The sequence below is a fragment of the Delphinapterus leucas genome, chromosome 11 (assembly GCF_059928025.1).
Source record: "Delphinapterus leucas isolate spDelLeu-1000000601 "Yukka" chromosome 11, BTC_Dleu_Yukka2, whole genome shotgun sequence".
Taxonomy (NCBI): Eukaryota; Metazoa; Chordata; class Mammalia; order Artiodactyla; family Monodontidae; genus Delphinapterus; species Delphinapterus leucas.
Window position 1 is genome coordinate 90,613,094 of NC_143139.1, and position 27,688 is coordinate 90,640,781.

Consider the following 27,688-nt stretch of genomic DNA (forward strand, 5'->3'; position numbering starts at 1 on the left):
GACGTAACCACCCTTGTTCTGCCCTTGGCGCAGCTAGGACCAGGAGAGGAGAGACTCAGGCCTGACTTGGATTCAGCTGTCCACTTAGTTGCACATCTATTAGAGAAAGAAGCAGAAAGGAATGTAAAAGTTCAAGCCATTTCGCAATAAGCGCCAGGGTCTTCCCGAAAGAGCTGCCTTGGGCATTGGCATTTCTGTGCCTGACTCATTGAACCTGGACCCAGTTTTGCAATCAGAGCCTCGGGCCTTTCCCCTAGTGAGAAGAACCAGCTAGAGACTCTGCACTTCGTCTTTGTCTTCCTGCAGCCCAGACGCTCACAGCCCCCTGCTGGACCAGAGACCTCCGGAGAGGAGAGAGCAGAAGGCCCTCGGAACCTGAGGCCACAGTGAGAGCTTCACTGAGAACAGGTGGGACAGCACACCAAGGAGGAGGGCTGATTTGGGGCCTCTAAAGGACAATGTGCCCAAGGGGTTGGCCACCTGCACTTGGTTTGGGAAAAAGAGCTGTTGTCAGGAACCCCCCAGGGGTTCACATCCCCATCCAGCCAGTTCCTAATGTGAGACTGGGTCTGAAGTTCAGCTTCGTTACTGATAAATCAGGATGGAAATCTCTCCTTCAGGAGTATTTGAAGTTTAAATAAAAGCATGATTAAGTGTATGATTAGACCAACCAAGTTGCGTCTTCCCCTCCATCGGCTGGGGACCCCAGGATCCTAGAGAGAGAGAGACAGAGCCTGGACCCCAGAAAGGAGGAGACGGCATGGGCCAAGGCATTTCCCTAGACGTTCTCTGCAGGACTGGTTTAGGGCTGTCATCTTTGTAGAAAAAGTGCTGAATGAGTTGTCTCAAAATTGCAACCTGCAGTGTTTCTTGGGTTGTAGGTTTTTTTAGTGTAGTTTGGGAGTAGGGGGTGTTGGTGATAAAGATTAAGAGGATTATCTCAAAGCTGTGTTTCAGAGTAACCGACTTTTCTGACGCTGGTGGGGTGCGTGAGGGACTTGGTTTGCAGGCAAAGGGGCAGGATACAGTGGAGCTGAAGTCTCCCAAAACTGCAAAGAGAAACTCATAAAAAAAAGCTCTCATATGAGAAAAACATCTCTAATCCTCTCCCATCATTTCCATCCCTCTCCCAACATAACATCCTCTGACATCCACTGAGAGACTGTCAGTAGAGAGGGGATGGGACCTGATGGGACCAAAGGGTTCCCCACTGTCACTATAGCCCTTCATCTGATAAGACTAATATGAAAAATGGGGGAAGTTTTAGGGGGTGCTGGTAAAGAATGGGGCTCCCCCAGGGTTTCTCAGCCTCAGTACCACTGACATTTTGGGCTGGACCATTCTTTGCTGTGGGGGCCGTCCTGTGCATTGTAGGGTGTCGAGCATCGCTGGCCTCTACCCACTAGATGCCAGTAGCAGTGCCTCCACCGGACCCCTGAATGTCTACAGGCATTACCAATATCCCCCGGGGAGGAAACATGCCCCTGATTGAGATCTACCATTCTAGACCTGGCTGGACTCCCACTGGGCTCCCCCACTTACCAAGTGCATGTTTTGTAGTGTATTCCTATAATGAAATACTACATAGCAATCTTTTTTTTTTTTTTAAATTTATTTTTGGCTGCGTTGGGTCTTTGTTGCTGCGCGCGGGCTTCCTCTAGTTGTGGTGTGTGGAGGCAACTCTTCGTTGAGGTGCACGGGCTTCTCATTACAGTGGCCTCTCTTGTTGCGGAGCACGGGCTCTAGGCACACGGGCTTCAGTAGTTGTGACACATGGGCTCAGTAGTTGTGGCTCGCAGGCTCTAGAGCGCAGGCTCAGTAGTTGCGGCGCAAGGGCTTAGTTGCTCTGCGGCACGTGGGATCTTCCGGGACCAGGGCTCGAACCCATGTCCCTTGCATTGGCAGGCAGATTCTTAACAACTGCGCCACCAGGGAAGCCCATGGTAAACATTTTTAAAGCTACTGAACGTTTTTAAAACCACAACATGAAAGAATTTCACAGACGTTGTGTGGAGCGAAAGAAACCGAACAAATGACTGAATTGACATGAAGTTCAAGACCAGGCAAACTAATCAATGGTTATGGAAATCAGGATAGTGGTTAAACAGCGCCCCCCCCCACCGCCCCGGGCCGGGTGCGGATTGACCGCCAGGGGGTTAAGGGAATCTTCTGTTCTCTATCTTGATCTGGGAGGTGATGACTCAGGTGTGTAATGTCAGAATGTACTGAGTTGAGGACTTCCTTTTGAGTATTTATCCTATATAAGCTCCACCTCAACATAAAATGTAAAAACAGCAGTTTGCAAATATTTTGTACATTGTGTGTTTATTATTATCTTGATTCCGCACCATCTAAAATCCCTCCATACTTGAATTTCATATGGTTTCGTGGCCCCTGCAGTAAACTTGGTTTCTGTTTCCAACCAGAAAATCCTTTGACGTGTGGTGACAGCTCTCATTCTCCCACAGGCAAAATGAACACGGATTTGATGCCACAGAATCTGCTGGACACCCAGGCAGGGAAAGCATTATGCAAGGCTGGTGTCGGTCTGCAAAGGTAAAACCCAGAGGGCTTTTTCCTTGGGGAAAGGGCTACTTCTGCAGAAATGTTTAGGCATCCTCATGACACGCGACAAACGTGTTCCAAGGGCATCAGCCATAAAGTATGCCCTGCCCTCCAACTGGTCTCTGTTACGTATATATGTCTCCCAGGGGAAAAAATATTCCACCGGCTACATTAAATATTTTGGAGCACAAGTCAAGTTCTTGTCGGGTACATGACATTGGGTAATAGGACTCTGAGGCCAGAAATTGCCCCTTCGGGCCTCACCTCTCTGAGGTTCATGTATCACCAAAAAGGCCCTTTAGTGTTACTGCATTCATGAATTTAAGCCCAAGTGTCCATTCATCAGCAGGTATCACCAGCCCAATATGGACAATCAACAAATGTCTGCTGAGGGAATTGCAATTTTCACTGTGTCAGGAGGCATCATTACCTAATGCGGGATGCATTTAGTTTAATTTAAAAACACAAGAAGGGAATTCCCTGGCGATCCAGTGGTTAGGACTCAGTGCTCTCACTGCTGGGGCCCTGAGTTTGATCCCTGGTCGGGGAACAAAGATCCCACAGAACACACACACATACACGCACACACACACACGAAGCCAAGCTCCTGTTAGCTACCAACCACGTGAAAGACAAAACTTCGCAGTGAATGCAAAGCGGCGTTATTGATCTTTTTTTTTTTCCTTTGGAATTTTATTTTATTTATTTATTTTTACAGCAGGTTCTTATTAGTTATCTCTTTTATACATAGTAGCGTATATATGTCAATCCCAATCTCCCAGTTCATCCCACCACCACCATCCCACTTTCTCCCCGCGCTGTCGATCTTTGCAGGTACAAATCTCTCTGTTGTTTCTCTTCGTCCCTGCAAACCTGAGGAAGCAGAGAGATCAGGGTGGGCTGCATGGTGGTGTCTGTGAAGCTGGGGGTCTCTCAGCAGGGTTACCCTCCCTGCTGCCATCCGCCCCATCCCCACTGCAAGTCCCGGGGTACTTTTTGCTCTGTCAACTGATTTACGGCTACTGGTTAACTGACAACTGGGCCTAAATTAATTACTTCATTAACACTAAAGGCTTCCTTGGTAGTATATTTGGTTTCTAACCTTTTCCATTGAGGAACTGTGTGTGTGTGTGTGTGTGTGTGTGTGTGTGTGTGTGAAGAGAGATTAAAAGGCATGTGTATATATACCTCAGTGAGGAATCCCTCACATCAACTGTCCCGATGAGAGGACGGGCTGGAGCTCTGAGTCCCCATTCAAAGCTGCGTGTCAACCTCACACCTTCCGTTGGGTGAGAGCCCTGCCCCGCTCTGGGCTTCTGTTCCCTCCACAGAAAAGTAAAATAGGAAGCTTAGATCTTCCCTAGGGCTCCTTCCAGCTCTGACACCCTCCTGTGGGCAGGGAATCTGTGTTATCACCAGGCCTCCTCAGCTTGCCCTGAAGGCAATGCACCCAGGAAAGTTCCTGAAGGAGAGGGCTTTGTTCTCCCCCCCCCCCCCCCCCCCCCGAGACTGCTGTCCCATGAAAGCCACACTCAGCTGGGCTGGCAAAAATCCCTCAGGACTGCCTACTGTGAGAAGACGGGGGGGGGGGGGGGGGGGCGGGGGGGGGCGGGAAGGGGCTGGGTCCTTTTGTCCCTGATTTCTCCCGTGAAGAACCAGTTCTGCTGGAGAGAGCAAGGAGAGCGGGCCAAGTGCCAAGGAGAACATTCAGAGCTTTAGCAGTCATTTCTCTCAGCCCTCTCACTGTGCAACTCCGGAGGCACGGCAGAGCACCGAATTCAAGTTCATCAAAGTGGAGACTTCCCCGGCGCTCCAATGGTTAAGACTCTGCGCTTCCACTGCAGGGGGCAAGGGTTAGATCCCTGGGCAGGGAACTAAGATCCCACAAGCAGAAAAAAAACCAAGGTCATCAAAGTGGGGGATGTATTATACAATATGGCGCCTCTTCCCCCTCACTCACCTCTACGCGTACAGGACTCCCAACCTCCGGCCCAACAGCGGGACTCTGCTTCCTCCTGTTTTTCCCAGCCCTCTCCCTCCCAGCAATTCGTCCCAGGTTCCTTATCTTGACTTGGGTCCTTGCGTTTCCCACTGCCCCTCCTCGTGACAGTTCCCATAGCCTCTTTGAACAAGGTTGAAAAAGTCCCTCAGCACTAATCCACCTCTTCCATCTCTTGGCCAGGGCTTCGTTTCTCCCATTTCCCTCCAGATCCCCCTCTTATGTGCTCTCTTCAGGGAACCAGCAGCTCCCAGCAATGCTCTGGGACTTTTCACAGTTGAGTTAGAGGTAACAGAGATGCTAGGAAGATGCAGGGAGGATTGAAAGTCTGGAGGGGCAAGAACATCCAGAAACCACATGGGCTTGACTACGAATTTGGCTTTCCCATCCGGGAGACTGAACATCTTTATTTCACTCATCCACAGGGACGAAGATGACATTCTTCCATATGAAGATGTGGAGTGGCAAGATAGTGACCTGTCAGCTGAAGAAAGAATATTTTTGGAAGAGTTTCCCATCCTGAAAGGGGAGCTGGAAGTGGGCATCAGAAAGCTCCATACCCTTGCAGACCACGTCGACACAACCCACAGAACACTCACCAAGACCAGCATAGTGGCCAATTCCATCGCTGTGGCCTCAGAAGTCATGAGCATCCTGGGCTTGGTCCTCGCTCCGGCAGTAGCAGGAGGAAGCCTGATACTCTCCGCTGCTGGTAGAGTTTTGGGGAAAGCAGGGGAGGTCACCAGCATCTTGACCAACGTTCTGGAACGCTTTCACAGTCAAGAAGCCCAAGCTTATGTCGGTAGCCTAGTGCCCACCCGTGCCCAAGAGGTCAGGAGAGCTGGGGCAGCCTATGTCGTGGCTGCCGGAAAGGTGGTCCAGGATGGTGAAAGCACCGTCAAGGATATCCGGAAGAGCATCCGTGCCTTTCAGATAGCCAGGGCCAACCCGCGCCTGGCCACTGCTGCCAAGAATCTCCTGACCACTGGCCAAGTCTCAGCCCGGAGGAGCAGGCAGGTGCAAAGGGCTTTTGAAGGTACCACGCTGGTGATGAAAACAAAGGCTCGCTTGCTGGGTACTGCAATGGCTGGCTTCTCCCTCAGTGTGGGCTTGGCCTCCCTCCTGAAGGACTGGAAACAGCTGAAGGAGGGAACAAAATCAGAGCTGGCGGAAGAGCTAAGGGCGCAGGCTTGGGAGCTGGAAAGGAAGCTGACAGAATTCACCCGGTGCTATGAGAGCCTGCAGCAGAAGGTGAGGCTGTGGTTTCCCTCGTGGGTGGGGCTGGAGGAGGGGGAAGCTTTAACCGGCGCTTATGGGCACCAGGGCTTATGGGAAGGGTGATGACGAAGCCCGTGTGTGTGTGTGGAGTTTGCATGGATGTTCCCAAGGACATGGGGTGTCTGGTGGCCCTGAAGGTCCAAACGGTATCGTGTTCATCTTGGAGATAGTGGTGCCAGTCCTGGAGAGACCTGGTCATGCCTTCTGCCTCTCCCTCGGCGCCCCTTGAGGTCCATGTGCTGGGCAGAGGGTCTTCCCAGTTGTACAGAACAGGACACTGAGCCACAGGGAGTGTTATGGGCTGAAACGTGTCCCCCTAACATTTATATGTAGAATCCCTAAGCCCCAAGGTGACTTTTTGGAGATGGGGGTTTGGGGAGGTGATTTGGGTTGAATGAGTTTGTGGGGGTGGTGCCATAATCCTAGAGGACTGGTGTCCTTATAAGAGGAGGAGGAAACACACAGGGCTCTCTCTTCCTCTGCCTGCACCGGCACAGAGGAAAGGCCCTGTGAGGACGAAGAAAGAAGGCAGCTGTCTGCAAGCCAGGGAGAGTCCTCACCGGGAACTCGATTGGCCAGCACCTGGATCTGAGGCTTGCAGCCTCCAGAACTATGAGAAAATACATTTTTGCTGTTTCATCCCCCGGGCTGTGGTGTTCAAAAGCGAGCTTATGCAACTTGCCAAATGCTTGCAACTATGTGGAGGAAGAGTCAGGATGACAGCCCGGGAGCCTGACCTCTGAGCCCGGGCCTGGATCTCCACGCCATGCTGCATGGGAGCCTTCTGTAGCTTTCCTTTGATTGGTGTGTGTGTGTGTGTGTGTGTTTTCCAGAAACTCTCCCAAGAAAAAAAGCCTGTGAGCTCGTCTTCGGAAGGAACCATGGGGACTGTACCTCTGCCACCAGGGAAAGCAGGATCCCAGGGGACAGGAGAGGATGAAGACAATTGAGCCCAGGGGTCTCTGAGTGGAAGAAAAGGGGACCACGGCGGTGGTGGGGCGAGGTTGGCAGAGGCAATGCCTGGAGACTCAGCAGCTGACAGGTCTACGAGGGTGTTGAGGGTGCTGTCAGTGGTGAGTGTCACACTGTAAGGTAAGGGAGGTCAGCCTGTCCCATCCCTCCCTCCTTCATGTGTGTAACTCATTCCCTGGACCCCTTCACCGCCCCTGCTCCCTCCCTCGCATGCAGAGTCAGCCCACGTGAAACGTGTATTATTTGACCCCAGGCTCTGTATTAAGTGCTGACACCAGATAGAAGGGCCCTGGGAATGAAGGGTATGCTGGGTTCTCTCTTTTGTATCAACTCAGCTTGTGTTGGCCCTCTGTCCTCCCCCTCCCCGACCTGGGCAGTAATCGCTGGAGAAGATCCTGGGTTTGCACATAAAAGGATGTCACCGCAACCTGCTCAGCCTGATTCCCATCAGGAAGGAGCCCCTCCATCCTCCCCACAACAGAAGTTCTTGGGCTCCTCAAGGCACAGGAACCTGTAGGAACTCTCCTGGCTTCCCCGTTCACCCATCTTACACCTATTTTTTTCTTTCCTATGTTTCAGCTGCTATTTTAAAAGTAGTGTATGGACATTCAATACAACTTTTTAAAATTCAGGAAAGTAAAGAATGGGGGAAAGGGGCTTCCCTGGTGGCGCAGTGGTTGAGAGTCCGCCTGCCGATGCAGGGGACACAAGTTCGTGCCCCGGTCCGGGAGGATCCCACATGCTGCGGAGTGGCTGGGCCCATGAGCCATGGCCGCTTAGCCTGCGCGTCCGGAGCCTGTGCTCCGCAACGGGAGAGGCCACAACAGTGAGAGGGTGCTGGTATTTTGGTGGAGAATTTTGTTTCTGTGCTTTTCTTGCTTTGGACATTACTGCCTGCTGGGGACCCTCTCTCAAGGCTGCATTGTAGAGTAGATTTTTTTTCTGTAACTCACTGAGTTTTCTTTCTCTTGCATTCTCAACTCCCTCATTTGCCTACAGATCTATAACTTTCCATTTTGTTGTTTTCACTTAGCAATATTTCCTACCCTTCCATGTTTCACAGAGTTTTTATAGACATTACTTTTCCATGTTGCAAAATATTCTCTTGACTGTACCTACAACGCTTTAATTAGACATATATTAGTCATCATTTTGTTAAGTGGCCAAAACCAGTTCAAACTGGCATATGAAAAAGAGAGGAATTTATTGGCTCATGTACTTAAAAAGCATAGGGGATCAGTGGGCTTCAGGTGTGTGTGGATCCAGAGGATGAAAATGATGTCATCAAGCATCTGTCTTTCCATTTCTCAGACAGACTTCCGCCACATTCAGGCACCGTGGCCTCAGCACCTCCAGGTGTGCCTGCTGCTAGCTGGGGGACTCCCACATGGAAAGGGGAGGGGCAAAAGTCCAGGGACCCCACTCTGACTGGTCAGGACTGGGTCATGTGCCTTTGCTGATGCTGGTTTCTAGGATGGCTATGGGAACTCTCTTATGATCTAGGGGTTTTAAGTAGTCACCCCAGGCCGTGTGGTTCCTGCTTTTGTTGCTGTTATAATATTTTCATGAGCATAACAGTAAGTAAACAGCTTTCGCCCCATTTAATATTGTTCTTTTAGTGTGCATGAGCATCCTTAAAGTCCCGAATAAACATTGTCAATAATAATACCTGCACAGGGACTTCCCTGGTGGTCCAGTGGTTAAGAATCTGCCTTCCAACGCAGGGGACGCAGGTTTGATCCCTGGTCAGGGAACTAAGATCCCACATGCCATGGGGCAACTAAGCCTACACGCTGCAACTACTGAGCCCGTGGGCTCTGGAGCCCATGTGCCACAACTAGAGAAGCCTGCACGCCGCAACAAAGAGCCCACTCGCCACAATGAAAGATCCCACATGCCGCAATGAAGATCCAATGCAGCCAAATAAATAAATATTCTTTTTAAATTAACAAATAAAAAAGATAATACCTGCACAAAATACGTAGTCATGAAGCTTGGGGTTTTGTTTGTTTTGTGGAAAGTTTCGAAGAAAAAAAGAAAAGAAGAAATCAGAATGGAAACTCAAGACTCATCTCTGACACTTATTTGCCTGGTCCCATTTCTGAGTTTTGGTTTCTTCAGCCACAAAATAAGTGTAGCCTGAATAAAATCCAGGACTCCCTCTGGGTGCAGATTTGCAGCACCAGGCTCACAGCAACCTGGGAGAAAATACCCTTGACAGAAACTTGAAGAATCCTTACTAATGCTCTGAGCCAGCACCAGAGGGGGTGGGAGAGGCTCAGCTTTCCCTTGTCACCTGCTTCTCTGGTTCCCAGATTCTTCCACAGGGGCAGAAGCTTCTGGAAAAAAGACTTTCCTCTTGCCCCCTCTCTCTGGCCCATACTTCCTGCCTCACAGCCCAAGCAGCTCCTCTGCTCTCTTCCTCCCTGAAATGCCTTCAGCACCCAGCTGCTTCCCCATCAGGATCTACTTCCTGGAAGCATGCTCTTTTAGGTCACCGGAATTCTGGTGAACAAACACCTTCCCCTCATTTCATCTCCCCACTAGTTAAGTCTTTGCCCTCCTGGCCAAGAGAAGCCCATCAACTCCCCGTGTTACTCAGGGCAACCCCACACCCACCACTGTCTTCCTCTCTCTTCTGGGTTAAGTGGGGTTCTTCATGAGTGCCCCCAAGGTGGTACAAGGCCCTCCATCACAGTCAGTCAGGAGTTCTGAGAAACATATTAGCTCTGAGGTGTAATCTACAGTTTAGTAAGAGGAGGAAGACACACGCAATCACATGCCCTGGTGAGAGGGAGCAATCAGCTACCAGACACCCTTGATACACTCCCCCTACACCCCCCAGTGTCCTCTGGTTGCCTCTTGTCTGTAGAAAAACTTTAGCCTCCTAAGCCTTCCCGAAGCTCCAGAGAATACATTAATCAGAGAAGTGAGAAAATGTAGAAAGAAAGGAAAACAGTCAAGCAAGACAAAATAATAACAGTTTAGCCATTAAACAAAGGCAAGAACATTTCGCTCCTCCTGAAGGGCTGTAGATAATACTCTGAGCCGTGGCCTTTGAGCTGTTTTGCAGATACTGAAGCCCCCACCAGGTGGGAGAAGTTAACTGCATGCTGCCCACAAGCATGCAGACCCCAGACCAGTTAGAACCAGATGGTTGATGATGTTGACTCCTGATTACCTCACCACCCACCAATCAGAAGAATGTCCACGTGCTGATCACACACCACACCACCCACCCCCCTCACCTTGTCTTTAAAAACCTGTCCCTGAAACCCATCAGGGAGTTCGGGTCTTTTGAGCACGAGCTGCCTAGACTCCTTGCTTGGTGCCTGCAATGAACGTTGCACTTTCCTTCACCACAACTCGGTGTCAGTAGGTTGGCTTTACTGTGCGTGGGTGAGCAGACCCAAGTTTGGTTCTTTCCGTTACTTCCTAACCTTTTAAAAATTAAATCAAAATCTTTTAAAGTCCAAAAGAATCAAAGACCAAAATCAAATTCTCTTCTAGAGTCCAATGCAGTTTTTAAAATCAAGAAATCATCCTCCCCAAAGTCTTATTTTGGCCAGTTTCAATGAATGGCATTCTTTTATTTAAGTTCTTTAATTTAGGAGTAATTTCAAACATACAGAAGAGTTCAAGAATAGTAGAAAGAACTCCCATACGTATCCTTTCACCCAGATTCACAACCATTAACATTTTGTCCCTGTGCCAGTTATCAATGTGTTACTTCTCTGCTCCAAATCCGCCCTTAAGTGCACTGCCTGGGACCCTGCACTGGACCCTCTTGACTGTTCTCCTTTGACAGCTAGCTCTAGGTTGAGCTTTGTCAGTAGAGGGCACACTGCAGGGGAAGGGGTGTGGCCTCTTTCCTTATCCCAGTGGAGCTCAGTCATCAGGTGGACAGCCAGTGAGCTCAACATCAGCCCCAGAGACAACTTCCTATGAGTTCCAAGGATGCCCCAAGTTCAAGATCAGCCCCAGAGGCAATTTCCTGTGAGTTCCCCAAATGCCACAGCCAGCTTCCCAGCTGAGGCTTTCCCTGAAGGTGGCTTCTGCCCAGTTGGATTCCCAGTGTGGTCAACAACAGCCCCCTCTACCTTGTGAGTTTTTGTCTGCCCTCCGATGGGCAGGAATGAGGTGCCCATTCAAGTTTCTCATGCATTTTTCTATTGGACTATTTGTCTTTTTTAAATGAACTTGTTGGAGTTCTTTAAATTTTCTGGATACGGGCCTTGTGATCATCAGGGGACCATGCAGAAATGAAAATGGAGGTGGAGGCTGGAAATAGGGGTCACGTCAAGTGGACCATAGGGGTCATAGTAAAAAGCCTGGACTTGGACTTGAAAGCCAGGGGCATCCTGAGAAGTGTTTCTTGCCACTGAGTTTCTTTTCAGGTTTGATCTAGGATGGGCAACAGCAGAGCTTCCTGGGAGTTTGGTTAGAAATGCAGAATTTCAGGCATCTGAAACTGAATCAGCCATCGGAGAGGATCCCTGGGGACTTGTGTGTACATTAAGTCTGGGAAGTGCTGCTCTATGAGGAAGACTCAGCATCACTGCAGCTGAAAGGGAGGAAAGGGGCAGAGCTGTCCTCGGACATGGTTCTGGTCCAAGGTAAACACACTCTTTCCTCTGACCTGTTCACTATCTGAGCCCTTTTCCTGATGAGAAGGCCAAAATATGTATGCACCTCCCCCGACCTGGTGATAAGCAACTACTTTTTTCCTGAGAGCTCTGTCCACTGCCCAGGCAACACTGCAGACAGTGGTCAGCTGTGGCTCAGACCCTTGGAAACACAGCTCAAAGCTGTCTCATCACATCTGCCTCACTTTCCAAAGTTAGAGATGTGTCTTGAAGTTGTGGGGACCCAGCATAGAAGCAAAACGTGGACCAACCTGCATCCACGTGCTGCGCTCACCGGGAGAGATGCCTGGGTGAGTACATTCCCCCCACTGAGCCGGCCTTTCCTTGGCTGTGAGATGTGAGGAACGTAAACACACTGACCTTACATGTTGTTTGGAGCAACATGGAAGAAAATGGATGTAAAGTCCCTTATTTTGTCCTTAATAATGTGACAGTCAAAATACTGAGTGGTGGAAGCAAAAGAGATTTGTATCCTCTCTCTTGCTTATCTGAAGTGTCGGCACCTCTTATAACGATCATGTAAAAGGTAAATAGGTTTTGAGCACAAAGCTGAAAGATAAAAACCGTTGTCAGTTTCCAGATGAATTCTAAGAAGTAAATCTAAGCTATCGTGAGTCAAAACATCTTTTCTTCTATAATCCTGAGAACTAATAGCACGCCAAAAATTATCCTGGAAAAGGAAAATTACGAAATTATCACACGCACACCCCCTTACAGACCCTCTGAAGATTTCTATCCTTGCAGCTTCTGTAGCTGCTGCTCAGTTGTTCTTGTGCTGAGGGTTATTATGGAAATTTTTTTTTTTTTTGCATTTTATCTTTAGATATTTGTTCTGTTCACATTTCTCAGTTTTCTTCTTTGGGGATTCCAATGAGCGTACGTTGGCGTTTTGCCTTTATTTCATGTATTTTTGCCAAACCTTTTTAGCATTTCATTTTCACTTCATTTTGCTTACTTTTCTCATCTCTGTCTTTGGTGTTGCTTAGTTGTTGTTGTTTTTTTTTAAGTAGTGTCTCTTCTTGTATGAATTCCAGTAAGCATTTGCTCCTGTGACAGATTTACTTTTCTCTTCTTTTCTTTCCTAAGCTCTACCAGTTTCCAGTGAATTCCTCCTGTTGTCTAGCTGTGATTCCCTTGAGCCCTCAGAGCTCTGTTTTACAACCTTGCGTTGTAGAGGAAATTGCTTCACTAACTTTAAGAAAATTAATTGCAAAATAATTTTTCACGATTTTCATCAGCTTTTTGGCTTCACTTTTCTGGTGCGTGCTCTTGATCTGCTGTTTGTTTTTGTCGTTGTTGTTACTATCTTCCTTTTTGTCTTGTAATTTTGTTATTGTGGTAAAATATATATCACATAAAATTGATCATTTCATCAGTGGCATTAAGCAACTTTATATTGCTGTGCAACCATCACCACCATCCATCTTCAGAACATTTTCGTCTTCTCAGACTGAAACTCTGTCCCCATTAAACACTAGCTCCCCATTCTCCCTGCCCCTCAGCCCCTGGAAACCACCCTTCCACTTTATATCTTTATAAATTTGAATATATATATATTTTTTGGTCACACCACATGGCACGCAGAATTTTAGTTCCCCGACCAGGGATTGAACCCAGGCCCCCTGGCAGTGGAAGAGCAGAGTCCTAACCACTGGATCGCCAGGGAAGCCCCTAACTTTGACTGTTCTAGGAGCCTCAGATAAATGGAATCATACAATATTTGGCTTTTGTGAGTGGCTTATTTCACTTAGTTATGTTGAAATAACTTTCTAGGTTCAAGATACTCCTGCCTGGGGTGACTGTCAGTGAACTGAAACTTAGATAACTTTCTCGTTCCTGTAAATGGTCTGCTTGACCAGAAACGCAGTATATCCAGTCAGCCGAACCCTGAACACCAAGCCAACTCTGGGCCTTCTCACCCCAAACAAGGTCGACTATATGGCCTCAGTCAATCAGATATTTTGGTTTTTTCTTCCTTGTTCTTTGTTCTCTACCCTATAGACACTTCTTGCCTTCCACTCCGTTTTACACTTCTCCAAAAGGAAGCTGTCTGCTTCATGAAGTGTTAAATAAAGTTTATTTGTATCACCTAAATTTTCTTCTTTAGTCATTTTTTTCATAGTTAGTTTGATGTCTTCAAGGTTCATCCGTGTATTTTCCTTGTCAGAATTTAATTTCTTCTTAAGACTGAATACTATTTCATTGTATGGATAGACCACTTTTTATTCAGCCATCAATGGGCATTTGGGTTGTTTCCACCTTTTAGCTATCGTGAATAATGCCGACATGGACATGGATATACAAATACCTGTTCTAGACCATACTTCCAGTTCTTTTGGGTATATAACCAGAAGTGGAATTCCTGGCCACATGGTCATTATAATTTTATTACTTTTTAGTAACTGCTGCACCATTGGCAGCGGTTGCACCATTTTATATTCCTGCCAGCAATGCACAAGGGTTCCAGCTTCTCCACAGTCTTGCCAACACTTGCTATTCTCTGGGACTTTTGTTTTTCGTTTTTGTTTTCATGAGTCATCCTTTGGGTATGAGGTGGTATCTCACTGTGGTTTTGATTTGCATCGCCCTTAGTGATTAGTGATGCTGAGCGTCTTTTCATGTGCTTATTGGCCATTTGTGTATCTTCTTTGGAAAAATGTCTGTTCACGTGCTTTGCCATTTTTCAGTTGGGTTGATTGTTTTTTGTTGTTCTTGGGTTAATATATGCTTTTTTAATTAATTAATTTTATTTATTTATTTTTGGCTGCATTGGGTCTTCGCTGCTGCACGTGGGCTTTCTCTAGTTGCAGTGAGTGGGGGCTACTCTTTGTTGCAGTGTGCAGGCTTCTCATTGCGGTGGCTTCTCTTGTTGCAGATCGCAGGCTCTAGGCCTGTGGGCTTCAGTAGTTGTGACGAACGGGCTTAGTTGCTCTGCAGCATGTGGGATCTTCCCAGACCAGGGCTCGAACCCTTGTCCCCTGAATTGGCAGGCAGATTCTTAACCACACCATCACCAGGGAAGCCCTTGGTGTGGACCTTGCGTTGGTTGCTTTTTCTCATGGGCCAGCTTTTTGTGGGAGATTCAAATAGGGAAGAAGCCTGGTCTGTGTTCTAGACGAGCAGAACTGTGCTTTCTGATCTAGAACCTTCTACGTGAGTGTTCAGCCTTTATTTCTCCTCAGGCAATGGAATTGGTCAGTTTTCAGATTCTTCACGATGCAGGTTCTTTTCTCCTTTCTGTCTCGAGGACAAACAATTACTTCCTACAAATATGACTTGTCTTACTACGTTTCTTCATTTAGTCTTATCTTCAATCTTCTTGGAACAAATCCAGATTCAGTGAGAACTTTATTCTTACTATTTTAAAAAAAAAGGATTTTAGGGGATTCCCTGGTGGACCAGTGGTTAGGACTCAGGGCTTTCACCGCCATGGCCTGGGTTCAGTCCCTGGTCAGGGAACTAAGATCCTACAAGTGGCACAGCCAAAAAAGCGGGGGTGATTTTAGTTTTGCACTGTGGGAATTCCCTCCTCTTGAAGAGCCACGTTTTTTCCTGAAATCTGAACTCATCGCCTGCTTTTTCTGAAATCTGCAATTATCAGCATCCTCTCCCCTTTTCTCCCAAACCCTGATCCTTCCCATTGCTTTTGGCATCCTTTTAACCTATATTACCTAGTTTCCCTAATTTCTAATAGATGGTGCCTGTATCGTTTCTTTGTTGCTTTGGATAATTGCTAAGAGAAGAGACACTGATAACTTTACACCAGAAGTTCTTGCAAAACTTTCTGAGCGTCATCATCCTGCCTCTTGGGCAACTTCCTTTGAGAGTCTTTAAAAGGTGCCTTTTGTTCCTCAGTTCCCTTCCCCAGGGTTCCATCCTCAGCACTCTTTCCCCCTTCACCGTCTTCCATGAGTTTCATGTGAACTCCCAGGCCTGAGTCACTAGGTCTCAGCTCTGTCTGAAGCCACAGCCTCTCTGAATGACTATGGGGTCTGTTTTCTCCTTTACGGGGTGAAGCTGCATCTCTTCTGATCCAGCACCCATTGTCATCTGTAGAGAGAGAAGTGCCCAGGAGCCCTCGGAAGCACCATGACTACAGCCCCGACTGGAATCCACCCAGGAAACCCTCCCCTTTCCTCGGCAAATTCTTTTGACCACAGTGCACTGTCTTGACCTACAGCTGGTGACACTGGGGATTGGGGAGTGACTCGGGCCCTGGTTGTGGGTGATCCCAGCTCCTAACGTGAAGGTGAGGGTCTGATGTCCCATGCCTGCCCTATTTCCCATGAGACCTTCCTACAATTACAGACATCTCATCCTGGGTCCCTTAGCTACAGGGACCATATTTTATGAACCCCAAATCAGAATGTATATTCAGAGCAGAATGCAACATCTCTGTTACCCCCTCTGGCTCCTGCGACTCTCAGCTGGCAGCCTGCTGTGGTCAGTTTGGAGGACGTCACCTGGCTGTGCAGTCAGGACCCCCCAGCAGTGCCTGAACTTGGCCTTGGTCCAGCCATACCTCCTTACTCAGTGGTCCTTGACGGAGGTATTAGCACAAGAGACAATGGCAGAGGGAAAGCAGAAATCACATCCTCTTCTCCTGGTTTGGACCTGAATCTGCAGAGCAGAGTCTCTAGCAAAATGGATTTAATTATGTGGTTTCAGTCCAAGAGAGCCTCTCCTTCACTCCAAGCCCAAGCCCAGGTTCCAGGAGTGCACTGGCCTCCAGCTGGTGAACAGGGAAGGGAGGGAGGAGAGATGAGGGCGCGAGGCAGAGAAGCTCAGCCAGCAACCACTCCTCGAGGATGGAGGAGAAAGCAGAGAGATAGGGTTCGCCGCGTTTGTGTGCGGGCCTGAGCGGCCACTGCCGGGGCCAGATGTGGCCCCTCAGCGTCAGGGAGTCTAAGCCAGAGGGGTATGAATGATGCCTTCTTTGGGAGAACTGAAGCAAAGCAAGCTTCTTCCCAGGTAGTGGGATATCCTGAGCTTTCCCAGCAGAAGATGTGTTGTAGCTGCAGAAATGTGATGGAACAGGAAATAGGACGACTCCTGAAACTAGCTGGGAAAGTGGTGAAACACAGTCAGGGTTCTATTTCACCTCTACTCCTATGTATAAATCACAAACGTCTCAGAGGATATTTATTAAAACGGTAAGGAGAGCTTCCCTGGTGGTGCAGTGATGGAGAGTCCACCTGCCGATGCGGGGGACGCAGGATCGCGCCCTGGTCCGGGAAGATCCCACATGCCGCGGAGCGGCTGGGTCCGTGAGCCATGGCCGCTGAGCCTGCGCGTCCGGAACCTGTGCTCCGCAACGGGAGAGGCCTCAACAGTGAGAGGCCCGCGTACTGCAAAAAAAAGAACAAAAACAAAAAACAAAAAACGGTAAGGAAACGGCCCATCTCCTGGAGACCCAGCACCACCGCCTCAGTGCCATGGGTCTCCCACCCCCATCCTTTGACTTGATTCTGCTTTTTCTCTGCCTTAGTCCTATTCACTCCCCACTCCCCTCTTCCCCAAAATAAAATAGAGTTCTCTCCCCAAGATCTATTCTGAGCCAGGACAGGGGAGAGAGTCAATCATGATTCTAAACATAAAAAACATAGTATCATGAACTAGGAGCCCTTATTCTAATGTGTCCCCAGTAGCTGTCATTTATCAGGTACATGTAGATAAGAAAGCAGAGACATTTCTACCTTCCAGAAGCTGTTCTGCACAGCCGTGCTGAAATCTATTCGCCATGCCTGCCTGCGAAGAATATAAAAAGAGAGTAAAGAAAAAAAAAGCAGAATTCCTCACGTAGGGTGACGCGAATCAAAGTGGAACAATTATGACCATAAATAATAATAATTAATATTAATAGCATTAATAAGTAAAGAGTATCAAACTGGGTGAAAAGTAGATTGGAATAATTCTCTGCCTACAAGAGACATCCTGAAATAAAATGCCACAAAACGCCAAAATAACAGGTTAGAAAAACTTGTCACATATAAATTTTTTAAATAGATGACAATATTAATATTTAACAACAATTTATCCAAGCTTTGTTTGTCTTACTAGGTGCTCAGCAGTGTTCCTTGCACTAAATGAATTTTATCCAAGTTGGAGGTTTTATAATGCTAAAAGAGTGAGTCGTAAAGATATCGCTTTTTTTTTTTTTTTACCATATTGGTTTTTATTATGAAATCAGCACATGATTCTTGCAACAAATTTCAATAAGACAGATGAGTGAAAGGTACAGGTGTGGGTCTTCCCTCCTGGCAACCTTCCCCAGGCTGAGCCTGCTCAGCTGTATCTCCTTCCAGAATTTTCCCCTAGTCTTTTGCCACATGTTCAATACTTTAAAAAAAAAAAAAATCGGGATCGTATTCTTCAACATTTTTTCTTTTACTTAATATATCCTGTGTCTCTTTCCAAGTCAGTTCATATAGATTTGCCTTGTTCTTTTTCACGTCCATAAGCTTTTATTCTGGGGCTTCCCTGGTGGCGCAGTGGTTAAGAATCCACCTGCCAATGCAGGCGACGTGGGTTTGAGCCCTCGTCCGGGAAGATCCCACATGCTGCGGAGCAACTAAGCCCGTGTGCCACAACTACTGAGCCTGTGCGCTAGAGCCCTTGAGCCACAACTACTGAAGCTCATGCACTTAGAGCCCATGCTCTGCAACAAGAGAAGCCACAGCAATGAGAAGCCCGCGCACCATAACGAAGAGTAGCGCCTGCTCACGGCAACTAGAGAAAGTCCGCACACTGCAACGAAGACCCAACACAGCCAAAAATAAATAAACAAATAAATAGACATACATAAGCATTTATTTAATACTGATGTCTTTTAATGTAAGCAGTCCCCCTGCATGGATATTTCAGATTGCTTCCATTCTTTTTACCACTTCAAGGAACTGGTGAACATCTTTACATGTGTTTCTCTGTGTACATGTCATTGTAGGATGAATTTCTAGAGGGAGGGTATTGAGTTTCAGGCATAGGTACTTTTTATGTTGTGAGATACTCCACATCATCCTTCCAGAAGTTATATCGTTTTATATCCAACCAAGTGTCTGAGGGTGGACACGCCCCTCTTTCTTTCTCAACAACGTAGGATGCTTTCATTCTTTTTACTTTTGCCAAAATGATCAAAGAAGTGGTGTCTTGCTGAGGCCTAAATTTGCATTTATTGGCTACTAACGATGTTAAGCATCTTTTCATATATTTACTGGCCATTGTATTTCAACTTCTGTGAAACGCCTTTTCAAAGGACATGAGAGATACCTGTTTACAGAAAATGAGAACCAAGTGCAGTTTGAAATGTCAAGGGTTTGTTATTACTTCTCAAGTCTTCAGAAAAGAATAGGCGTGGAGGTGGGCTGGGAGAGCCATTTTTCAGGAGTGGGGAAGAGAAATGAAGTCACGTTTATGACTCACATTAACAACTTAAAAAAATCAAAAGCATCCCATGAAGGTGTGGCAAATGTAAGGAAATCTGTACGTTTTTTAAGCTTTCAGAAAATAAGCAATTTTGGTGCTACATAAATTGTCCCAGAAATAGAAAACACAATATGCTACTGAGTTTATTCTTTGAAGCAAATATAACACTAATAATAAACCTTGATTACAAGGAAAGACAACTATAGCTCTTTATCATCTGTGGCTCTAAGATGAACATACTGAACACGCTAATAGAAAATATAAATCTACAACATACTGATGCAAAATTCTACAGTGACAAAGTTGGGGTTTCCATGAAATATAAGGATAATTTGATATATGGAAATGTATGCACATAATATACTATATTCTTGGGATAAATAAAAAAGGAAAATTATGACCATCTCATTAGAGTCGGAACATCCAGCACCGAATCCTAATAAAATATTTAAATCTAGGAATAAAACATACTGCCTTTTCATGAAGAGAAGTGGTTTTTGTAAACTAGCTGCCGACAATACTGGAAGTCAATTTCATAAAATTAAATAATTTAAGAATTCAAGCTAATGCAATAAAGTATGGAACCAAAATAAGAAAAATAAGTACTGAAAAAACAGGAAAGAAAACCAGCATTAGGTATTCATGAAATATTCATTTCATAGCTATTACAATTAGGAAAAATTCAGCAAAACAAAAGGGAAGTATTAAAAATGAATAATATTTCTATTGAGTAAAAAAACAAGTTAGAAAACACAGCATTATATTATTCATAATCGCCTCAAAACAATTTAAGGTATCAAGGAAATAATGTTGGCACGAAATGCAAAGAAGTAACAAATTTTACTTAAAAGAAAAATGAAAACCAGAAGCCCTGGGAGGCCATACGGTGTTGCTAGATTAATCAGGATATATCTTCAGACCTTCTCAATGGTCCCCATCTGCAAATGCAACAGCAAGTAACTTCCTTCATCAAGTTAACTAGAAAGATAAGTAGCCCCCAGCCCCTGCGTGGGAGATCCTCTGCAAAGAACTGCACGAAGCCAGAGAACAGAGCGGGGCATGGAGCTGATCGCTGACCAGAGCGCAGGCAGCAACCAGAACAAGTTGGTGCCATTATATGAAGGACTCATAAGGGTGACAGAAACATGAAGACCCCAACGTGCCACCATAAGGGAGTGTTTCTATAAACACGAAGGTACATCCCCTCTTGATGAAATGGCATAGAGTCATCAAAAATAACCTTGGGCTTCCCTGGTGATGCAGTGGTTGAGAGTCCGCCTGCCGATGCAGGGGACACGGGTTCGTGCCCCGGTGCGGGAAGATCCCACGTGCCGTGGAGCGGCTGGGCCCGTGAGCCATGGCCGCTGAGCCTGCGTGTCCGGAGCCTGTGCTCCGCGACGGGAGAGGCCACAACAGTGAGAGGCCCGCGTACCGCCAAAAAAAAAAAAATCCTTATGACAACTGTGTAGCAATATGAAAAATATTTGTCTTATAATACTACATTTTAAAAGTAAGACACACTATGATAAGTAGGTAATAAAAGCCATGCAAAAAAGAATATACATTGGAAAAACAACTGGAGGTAAGTGAATAAAATCGAGAGATATGTTGTGGAGGTATTGGGGGTGATATTTGTCAAATTTTAATGAAAATGTATTTAAAGTGATTTTTGAGCAACAAAAGAAGCTGCAACAGAAGAAAGAATCTTTAACTGAGGGTAACTGTGTGATGCTGCCTGTGCTGGGAAGGAAAAAATAATTTGCCGTCTACTCTTCTGCATTCTTGGCTGAAACCCTGGTAATAAAAGGCAGATTAACCAGAGAAAAACAGACAGAAGTTTATTAACACGTATACTTCATGCACACATGAGATACCCAGGGGAAAATGAGTAACTCCTCAAGGTGGCTTGGAATTCAGTCTTAAATACCATTTTAATAGGGAAAGGGGATGGGGGAAGTAGACCTCCTAGGGGAGAGTAAATGATTTTTAGGAATGATGAATGGGTCCTTAGAAGAATAGGTGGGAGATGTGATAGTTTGTGACAAAGATTCTCTGGGTGTGGGATTGCCTTCTCTCCGCTCCTGTGATAAGAGTCAATTTTCCCTGGTTGATGAAACTCCTGGGGAGCCGAATCTATGACAATTGAGTTTCTTTTGGAGGATCTGTCTTTAGGCAGATAAGGGGAGTTCAGAGAAAGCCCCTCTCTGCATGTATTTATTCGTGCTGAGCTCAAAATAATCAATAATCAAGTAAGCAAAGTAGCATGTTTTGGGGTGTCGTGTTCTGCTACCCTTCACCTATCTGGTTAAGACAAACAATTAACCAACTAATGATCTCCTCATCTCTAGGAAGGCTTTCTAGAGACTGGGCAATCTGCCAGAATTACAGATGGTAGAGGGCTGGACGTAATGATTACTCACTTGCTTTCCGGTTTACAGTATTATAAATGACATGGCTCTGATCATCTTTATGCCTGTCGTTAGCTTATTGGATGATTATCAGAAGGCTTTTGTGACTTAATATCAAAATTTCAAAAGTTCTTTGCCAATCTACTTTGTCACCAGTAACCTAAGAGATTACCAGTTTTACTACGTCCTAGTTGGCATTGAATATTATCATAGTTTAATTGTTTGGATAAAGTCCTTAGACAAAAGTGATGTGACATTTTTGAGAGGTTAAGATTTTTGAAGTATTCTAACCTTGCTTTTTTAACTTCCAAATATTATAATTAGATAGTCCACTTTCCCAGGGCATTGTTAAAGCTTTTTGGACCGAGATGACTAGAGAATAAATACGCTGGCTACTCTCTGAGCCACAGGCTTGGGAGGAGATGATGGAAAAAACTGGTTTGGAAATGTAATCATAGGAAAGTGATGTCTAGGGGGGAAGGTACCAGAACACGAGTTTTGTGAGGGCAGGGATTGGGCTGATACACCAACCGCCAAAATCCCAGCATCTAGAACAGCGCCTGGCACAGACTTTGCATTTGAAGGAAGGAAGGAGGAAGGAAGGAAATCTGATTGTTAATACCCACATTTTGTTGCTATGCTGTCACCATCTTCATAATATGAAACATAAAAATGTGTTCCAGCAAAGTTGGCTGAAGAGCTGGTCATGCAACCTCATTTGCCTCCATTTGCATTTGGAGATGTACCAAAAAAAAAAAAAGAAAAAAAAAAAAGGATTCACACATTCTCCTAAAAAAAATCCCTTAGGAAAGTAAATAAAAAACCTTTGGTGGGCTTCCCTGGTGGCTCAGTGGTTGAGAGTCCGCCTGCCGATGCAGGGGACACGGGTTCGTGGCCCGGTCCGGGAAGATCCCACGTGCTGCGGAGGGGCTGGGCCCGTGAGCCATGGTCGCTGGGCCTGCGCATCTGGAGCCTGTGCTCCACAACGGGAGAGGCCACAACAGTGAGAGGCCCGCATACCGCAAAAAAAAAAAAAAAAAAAAAACCTTTGGTAAAGGACTTCCCTGGTGGAGCAGTGGTTAAGAATCCATCTCCCAGTGCAGGGGACACGGGTTCGAGCCCTGGTCCAGGAAGATCCCACATGCCGCAGAACAACTAAGCCCTCGCGCCACAACTACTGAGCCTGCATGCCTAGAGCCTGTGCTCCGCAACAAGAGAAGCCACCGCAATGAGAAGCCCACATACCACAACGAAGAGCAGCCCCTGCTCGCCACAACTAGAGAAATTCTGCACGCAGCAACGAAGACCCAATGCAGCCAAAACAAACAAACACCCTTTGGTAAGCACATTAGCAGGTGTCCAAACACCTGGCCTGTCGGGTGATGGATTCCTAGTAGCGGAATTTGCTGCATTTTCCCTAGTCATCCAGAACACTCCTTCCCCAGCCTTCCTCCACCCTTGACCAAAGCCGTGAGAACATCTGGGTCTGGCCTTGAGATCCAAACTGCTGGGACTTACCTTTCCATGAGCTTCAGACTCTCCAGTAGCACTCAGCTGAAGCGTTATTCTCATAATAGACTGCTGCCTAACACAGGCTGTACTTCTGGTGCTGAAGGGTCCATAAAGTTCTATAAAATGAGTTGCAGGGCTACTCCGAGCTCTTAAATTATACGATCTTCACAGTCATGCAAACTAGAGTTCTCCTGCCCTTTCAGGACAGGAACAATCTATTCTCTGTATCTGTGACCTTGGCCTGGCCTCCTTCCACTCTTTAGATTCTTCCCCCACGGCTCCCGTTAATCCTGAGATAGTGCAAAACAAAGTCCTTTCCACTTGCTGCTGGCCGATGAACCAGCTTTGACTAGAGTTAATTGGGTCACTTCCAATGTGCCTGTGCACATGTTTCTCTACCGTCCTTGAGTGAAGGAAGAGAGATTTTTCTTTTCTCAGAGGAATATTGTCCTCAACCAGCAAAGGAGGCAGATGACAGCCTTCTGGGAAGCTGTAGTCCTAGGTTCTTACCCTAATTCCATCACTACCTGGTTTATAATCTAGGGAAAGTCACCCCACCCTTGGGACCAGCTTTTTCCTCTGTGAAAGAGGAAAAAGATAACCAATTATCTTCTGTGTTGGGTTTTCAGAAAGCATCACGGACCAATAGCAACATTCTTTCTCAAAGAGCCTGGATGCAGCATCACAATTTTTCTTGTGAAAATGGTCCAGACACCCTTACCAAGAGTGGCTGGGAAGTTTATGCTTCTTTGCCATCTATGTACAGATGAGCTTTAAGATGTAGGTTGGAAAGGGGCTGAACTCCTAGGCGTACAGAGATATCTCAAAGAAAATGCTAACTTAGTCTTTTTTTTTTTTTTAAATTGAAGCATAACTAATGTATAATATTATGTAAGTTTCAGGTGTACAATGTAGGGATTCACAATTTTTAAAGACTCTATTCCATTCAGAGTTATTATAACATATTGGCTATATTCCCTGTATTGTACAACATATCCTTGTAGGTTATTCATTTTATACATAGTAGTTTGTACCCTTAATCCTCTCCCCCTACCTTGCCCCTCCCCTTTCCCTTTCCCTCATTCATTCATTCAACAGGTTTTAATTAAGTGAGGCCTTGACAGGGACCGAGGATTTAAGGACACGTTCCCAAACTTGTCTGCATGTTGGCATCACTTGGCAAGGCTTCAAAAAATACTGATGAGTGGGTGGATCCTACCCCCCCAACGACTGGGATTTAACTGATCTGGGACATGATCCAGACTTGGGAGGTTTTCAAGGATCTGCAAGTCATTCCGTTGAGTTTGGGAACCACCGTATTAAGGCATGGGGAGCTTCCTTCTGGCTCTACTGCGTCAGTAGACTTTTACTCTTCGGCTATGTATCCTAGCTTCTTGATAACCAGGGGAAGTTTTGGGGGTAAACTGTGAGACACAGGATTCATCTTCCAAAGGGCCTTGCCCACGTCTTCCCTTGCCTGTCACAGAGCACAAGCTTAGGGCAGGTCCCACAGGGCACTGAGGAGATCGTGGGAAAAGATACAGTCTCTGCCCTAATGGCACTGGGGGCCCAGCAGGGGGATGGACCCCAGATAAGCCGTTAACAAGGAGGGGAGGTAAATAGTAGGACACTGAGGAGGAGGACGAAGGGGATGGGGTGTTGCGGGAGCCCCTCAGGGGGGCACCTTCTCCCAGGATGGGCGGGCTGTGGGAGAAGGGGAGGGAGCACCTGATCGTGAGAAGCTGGTGCCTTGCAATGCTGTTCCCACCACGTGCAATCCTGGGCCTGGGCCTTTGCCAGTCACCTCACTGAACCCTCTCTGCCCATTGCCTGCGTGCATTTCCAGCCAGAGGTGCCGTTCACTAAGTTATCTGATGTACACATGTTAATTGAGCACCTCTGTGCCGGGCATCATGCCAGGCCCAGCTGTGAACGAGGCAGACAAGGACAGGGTGCATTAAGGGAGAGAGCTACCTTGCCCAGCCCTATAACACCTGGGCGCTCAGGCAAACCTTTTGCGAGCTCCCAGTGATGCTACAGAAATGAGCACACTACTTCCTCTCCTTTTTGCCCTAGTTGGTCAAGCTGTCTCCGTGGAACAATACCAGACTTTAACTAACTAAGAAAACTTGAGAAACTTCTGCTTGCGAAGATGCTCCCAGCAATGGTGACAGAGGCAGACCTGCCGTGGTTCCTGATCACCCCTGGGGACGCCAGAAGCACCTGGGATGGAAGGAAAGTTTGTCAGAGACCAGATTTTCTGAGTGTACAGATGGGGTTGGAGACCAAGAAGACCTAAGTATTCATGTGAATTTCAACCGGCGTTGGGACATTCAGAACATATGTATTTTCCAAATTGTATATAACCATACAGCACAGTTATGATTAAATTTTTAAAAAACCCTTTATTTTAAAATCAGCTATGCTCTGCGAGTCCTCCATGCCCCTCCTTGCCCTGCCCCCACCCCGTCTCTCATCACAGCAGCACTATGCTGCTGAGCTCTGATCTCCATTCCCAGCGCCCTGAGAGGAAACGCCGGTGATTTGAGAAAAGCTGTTACCGAGAGATAGTTAGCCCTTTATTGCAGCAGAAGTTATAATCTTGAAAAATTGGACATGGTTGAAATATTCCAACACTAGGAGACCCGTTAAATACAAAGTATTCATCCACTGGAGAGAACTCTATGTAGCGATCAAGATGATGTTCAGGAGAGTCAATAATTGGATTAACATGGAAAATGTTTATTTTAGCAAGTTAGGTGAACAAAGCAGGATGAAAATTGTATATCCACTTTCTCACTTAGAACCTAACCAGGGGAAACACATCTCTCAAACCTGGCAGTAGAGAAAACAAAAGAAAACTCTGGCAGGAAGTAGAGCAAGGTCACACCGCAGCTATGGTTATTTAGAGGTAATTTTCGTTACTTTTCACGTTTCCTTTGATGTAATTCCTATGATGGGAATGACTGTTTTATGAATTGGAAAGAATAGATAATATTTACATCAAAATTAAACAGTTTTTAAAAAAGAGGACCAACTCATGGTCTGCTGGTCTTAGCTTCTTCAATCAGTTGAATGAATACAGTCTCACCCTCACTAGTGACAGAGGTCACAGTGGGAGGAGAATGAGTGTGTTTCCATGGGAGGCCACGCCCATGATGCTAGCCATGGCTGAAAACCATGACACCTAGTCTTTTGGGTTTCTGGACCCAATTCCATGGTGTGTGCATGTGTGTGTATGTAGGATTCCCCACATCACCAAGCAATTCTGGACACCAACAGGGAGTGGGCCTGGGGTTGCAGAGCTGTCCTAGGGTCAGGAGTGCTGTTGGAATGGGGTGCTGGGCTCAGGGAGAATGGGGCAATGCAACAGTGAAAAGTGATCAAGAATCTGCTCAATTGGGAGATTGGGACTGACATATATGCACTACTATGTATAAAATAGATAACTAATGAGAACCTACTGTACAGCACAGGGAACTCTACTCAATGCTCCGTGGTGACCTAAATGGGGAGGAAATCTAAAAAAGAGTGGCTATATGTATAGGTATGACTGATTCACTTTGCTGTACAGCAAGAAACTAGCACAACATTGTAGAGCAACTATACTCCAATAAAAATTAAAAAAAAAAAAGAATCCACACACACTCAAGACAAACGTGCGGCACACTTTCTTTTGAGCAAGATTTTTTTCCCCACTTATTTTCTTTCTTTTTTCTTTAGGATTTTAACATGGTTATCACCAACTGTTATCCAATTTACTGACTGAGGGAAATTAAGAGGTTTGGATAGAAAGATGATGTCAGCATATTGAATTTTAGGAGCCTTGGGACTGCAGCTGGACGAGACTAGACTTTGGAGAGCTTTATGGTCTCCGGCCACGGCCTTGCGTCATTAGGCGGAAATTGGTGTCGAGTTTTCGGGGGAACAGGAGACCGATGACCTGGGGAACACCATGACTTGAGGGAGTAGAGTTAGAAGACCCTACAAAAGGGACAGAGCGTCAGCCAGAAACGGGATGCAGTGCCAGCTCTTGGGTTTCTACAGGGGTTTCTACTGGAGAAGCACGAGAAACACCAGTGCTCAGACATGAAGGGCGCAGACTTCGGAGGCTGGGACCCCAGTTCTGCCGCTTCCTACTCAAGGCACAGGTTATCTCCTCTCTCCACACCTCGGCTCCCTCATCTTTCACGTGGAACAACAATACTGGTGAGTCTGGGATTTGATCTCTCTCTGCAGAAGCTTATGGATTCTGCGTCAGACACAAAGGACTTTACTACTCCCGGCCCGGCTGGCAACAAGAGCATCAGTGTGTGGGACGGGGTGGCTGCAGCTCCCCAGGAGGTGTGCACGGCGGCTGAGGAGCCCTGAGCGAGGGGCAGCCTCCTCTTCCAGAGCAGGTAGGAAGCAGACTCGTTCTTTGTCCCTGGGATACACCCCCCCCCCCGCCATTCCTCAAGGTTACTCGCTATAAATGCCACCCCAGAAAGGTCCTGGGAAAGCGAGGTCAGGGCTTCGCTTGCCTGGTACACCCAGCAAGAAGCACAGTCGCCGGGACCTGAGGAGGAGGACACCCAGCACCTGCCGCGGGGTTGCCGGGAAGGTGAAGGTGATGTGAGCACACGTGGAAAGCGCTCTCGGCCTCGGCGATCATCAGCAGGGGTGGCCATACGGAGAAGGCGGGGTTGGGGGTGGCGGCTGTGTTATCACCTTACATCCGAGATTGAAAAAAGTCGTTCAACAAATATTTATTGAATGCTTGTGTGTTGCTGACACCAGAGACACGGAGTTGAACAGAACGAAGCTGCCGACCTCCGGGCGCTTCTGTTCTAGTACAGGGGGACGCGCCGCGGATAAACTAGCGGGGGAGCTGGTGCACAGGCCGC

General features: G+C 46.8%; 1 protein-coding gene across 1 annotated transcript; it reads left to right on the forward strand.

Annotated features, from left to right (window-relative positions):
* The first annotated feature begins 311 nt into the window (after positions 1-311).
* Positions 312-9,000, forward strand: LOC111187870 (apolipoprotein L6-like). The gene is given in 5 exon segments (XM_022599937.3): positions 312-408; positions 2,469-2,556; positions 4,990-5,815; positions 6,676-6,779; positions 6,781-9,000. Coding segments are annotated over 4 exon segments (1,041 nt in total). The 5' UTR covers positions 312-408; positions 2,469-2,473; the 3' UTR covers positions 6,809-9,000.
* Positions 9,001-27,688: the final 18,688 nt, after the last annotated feature.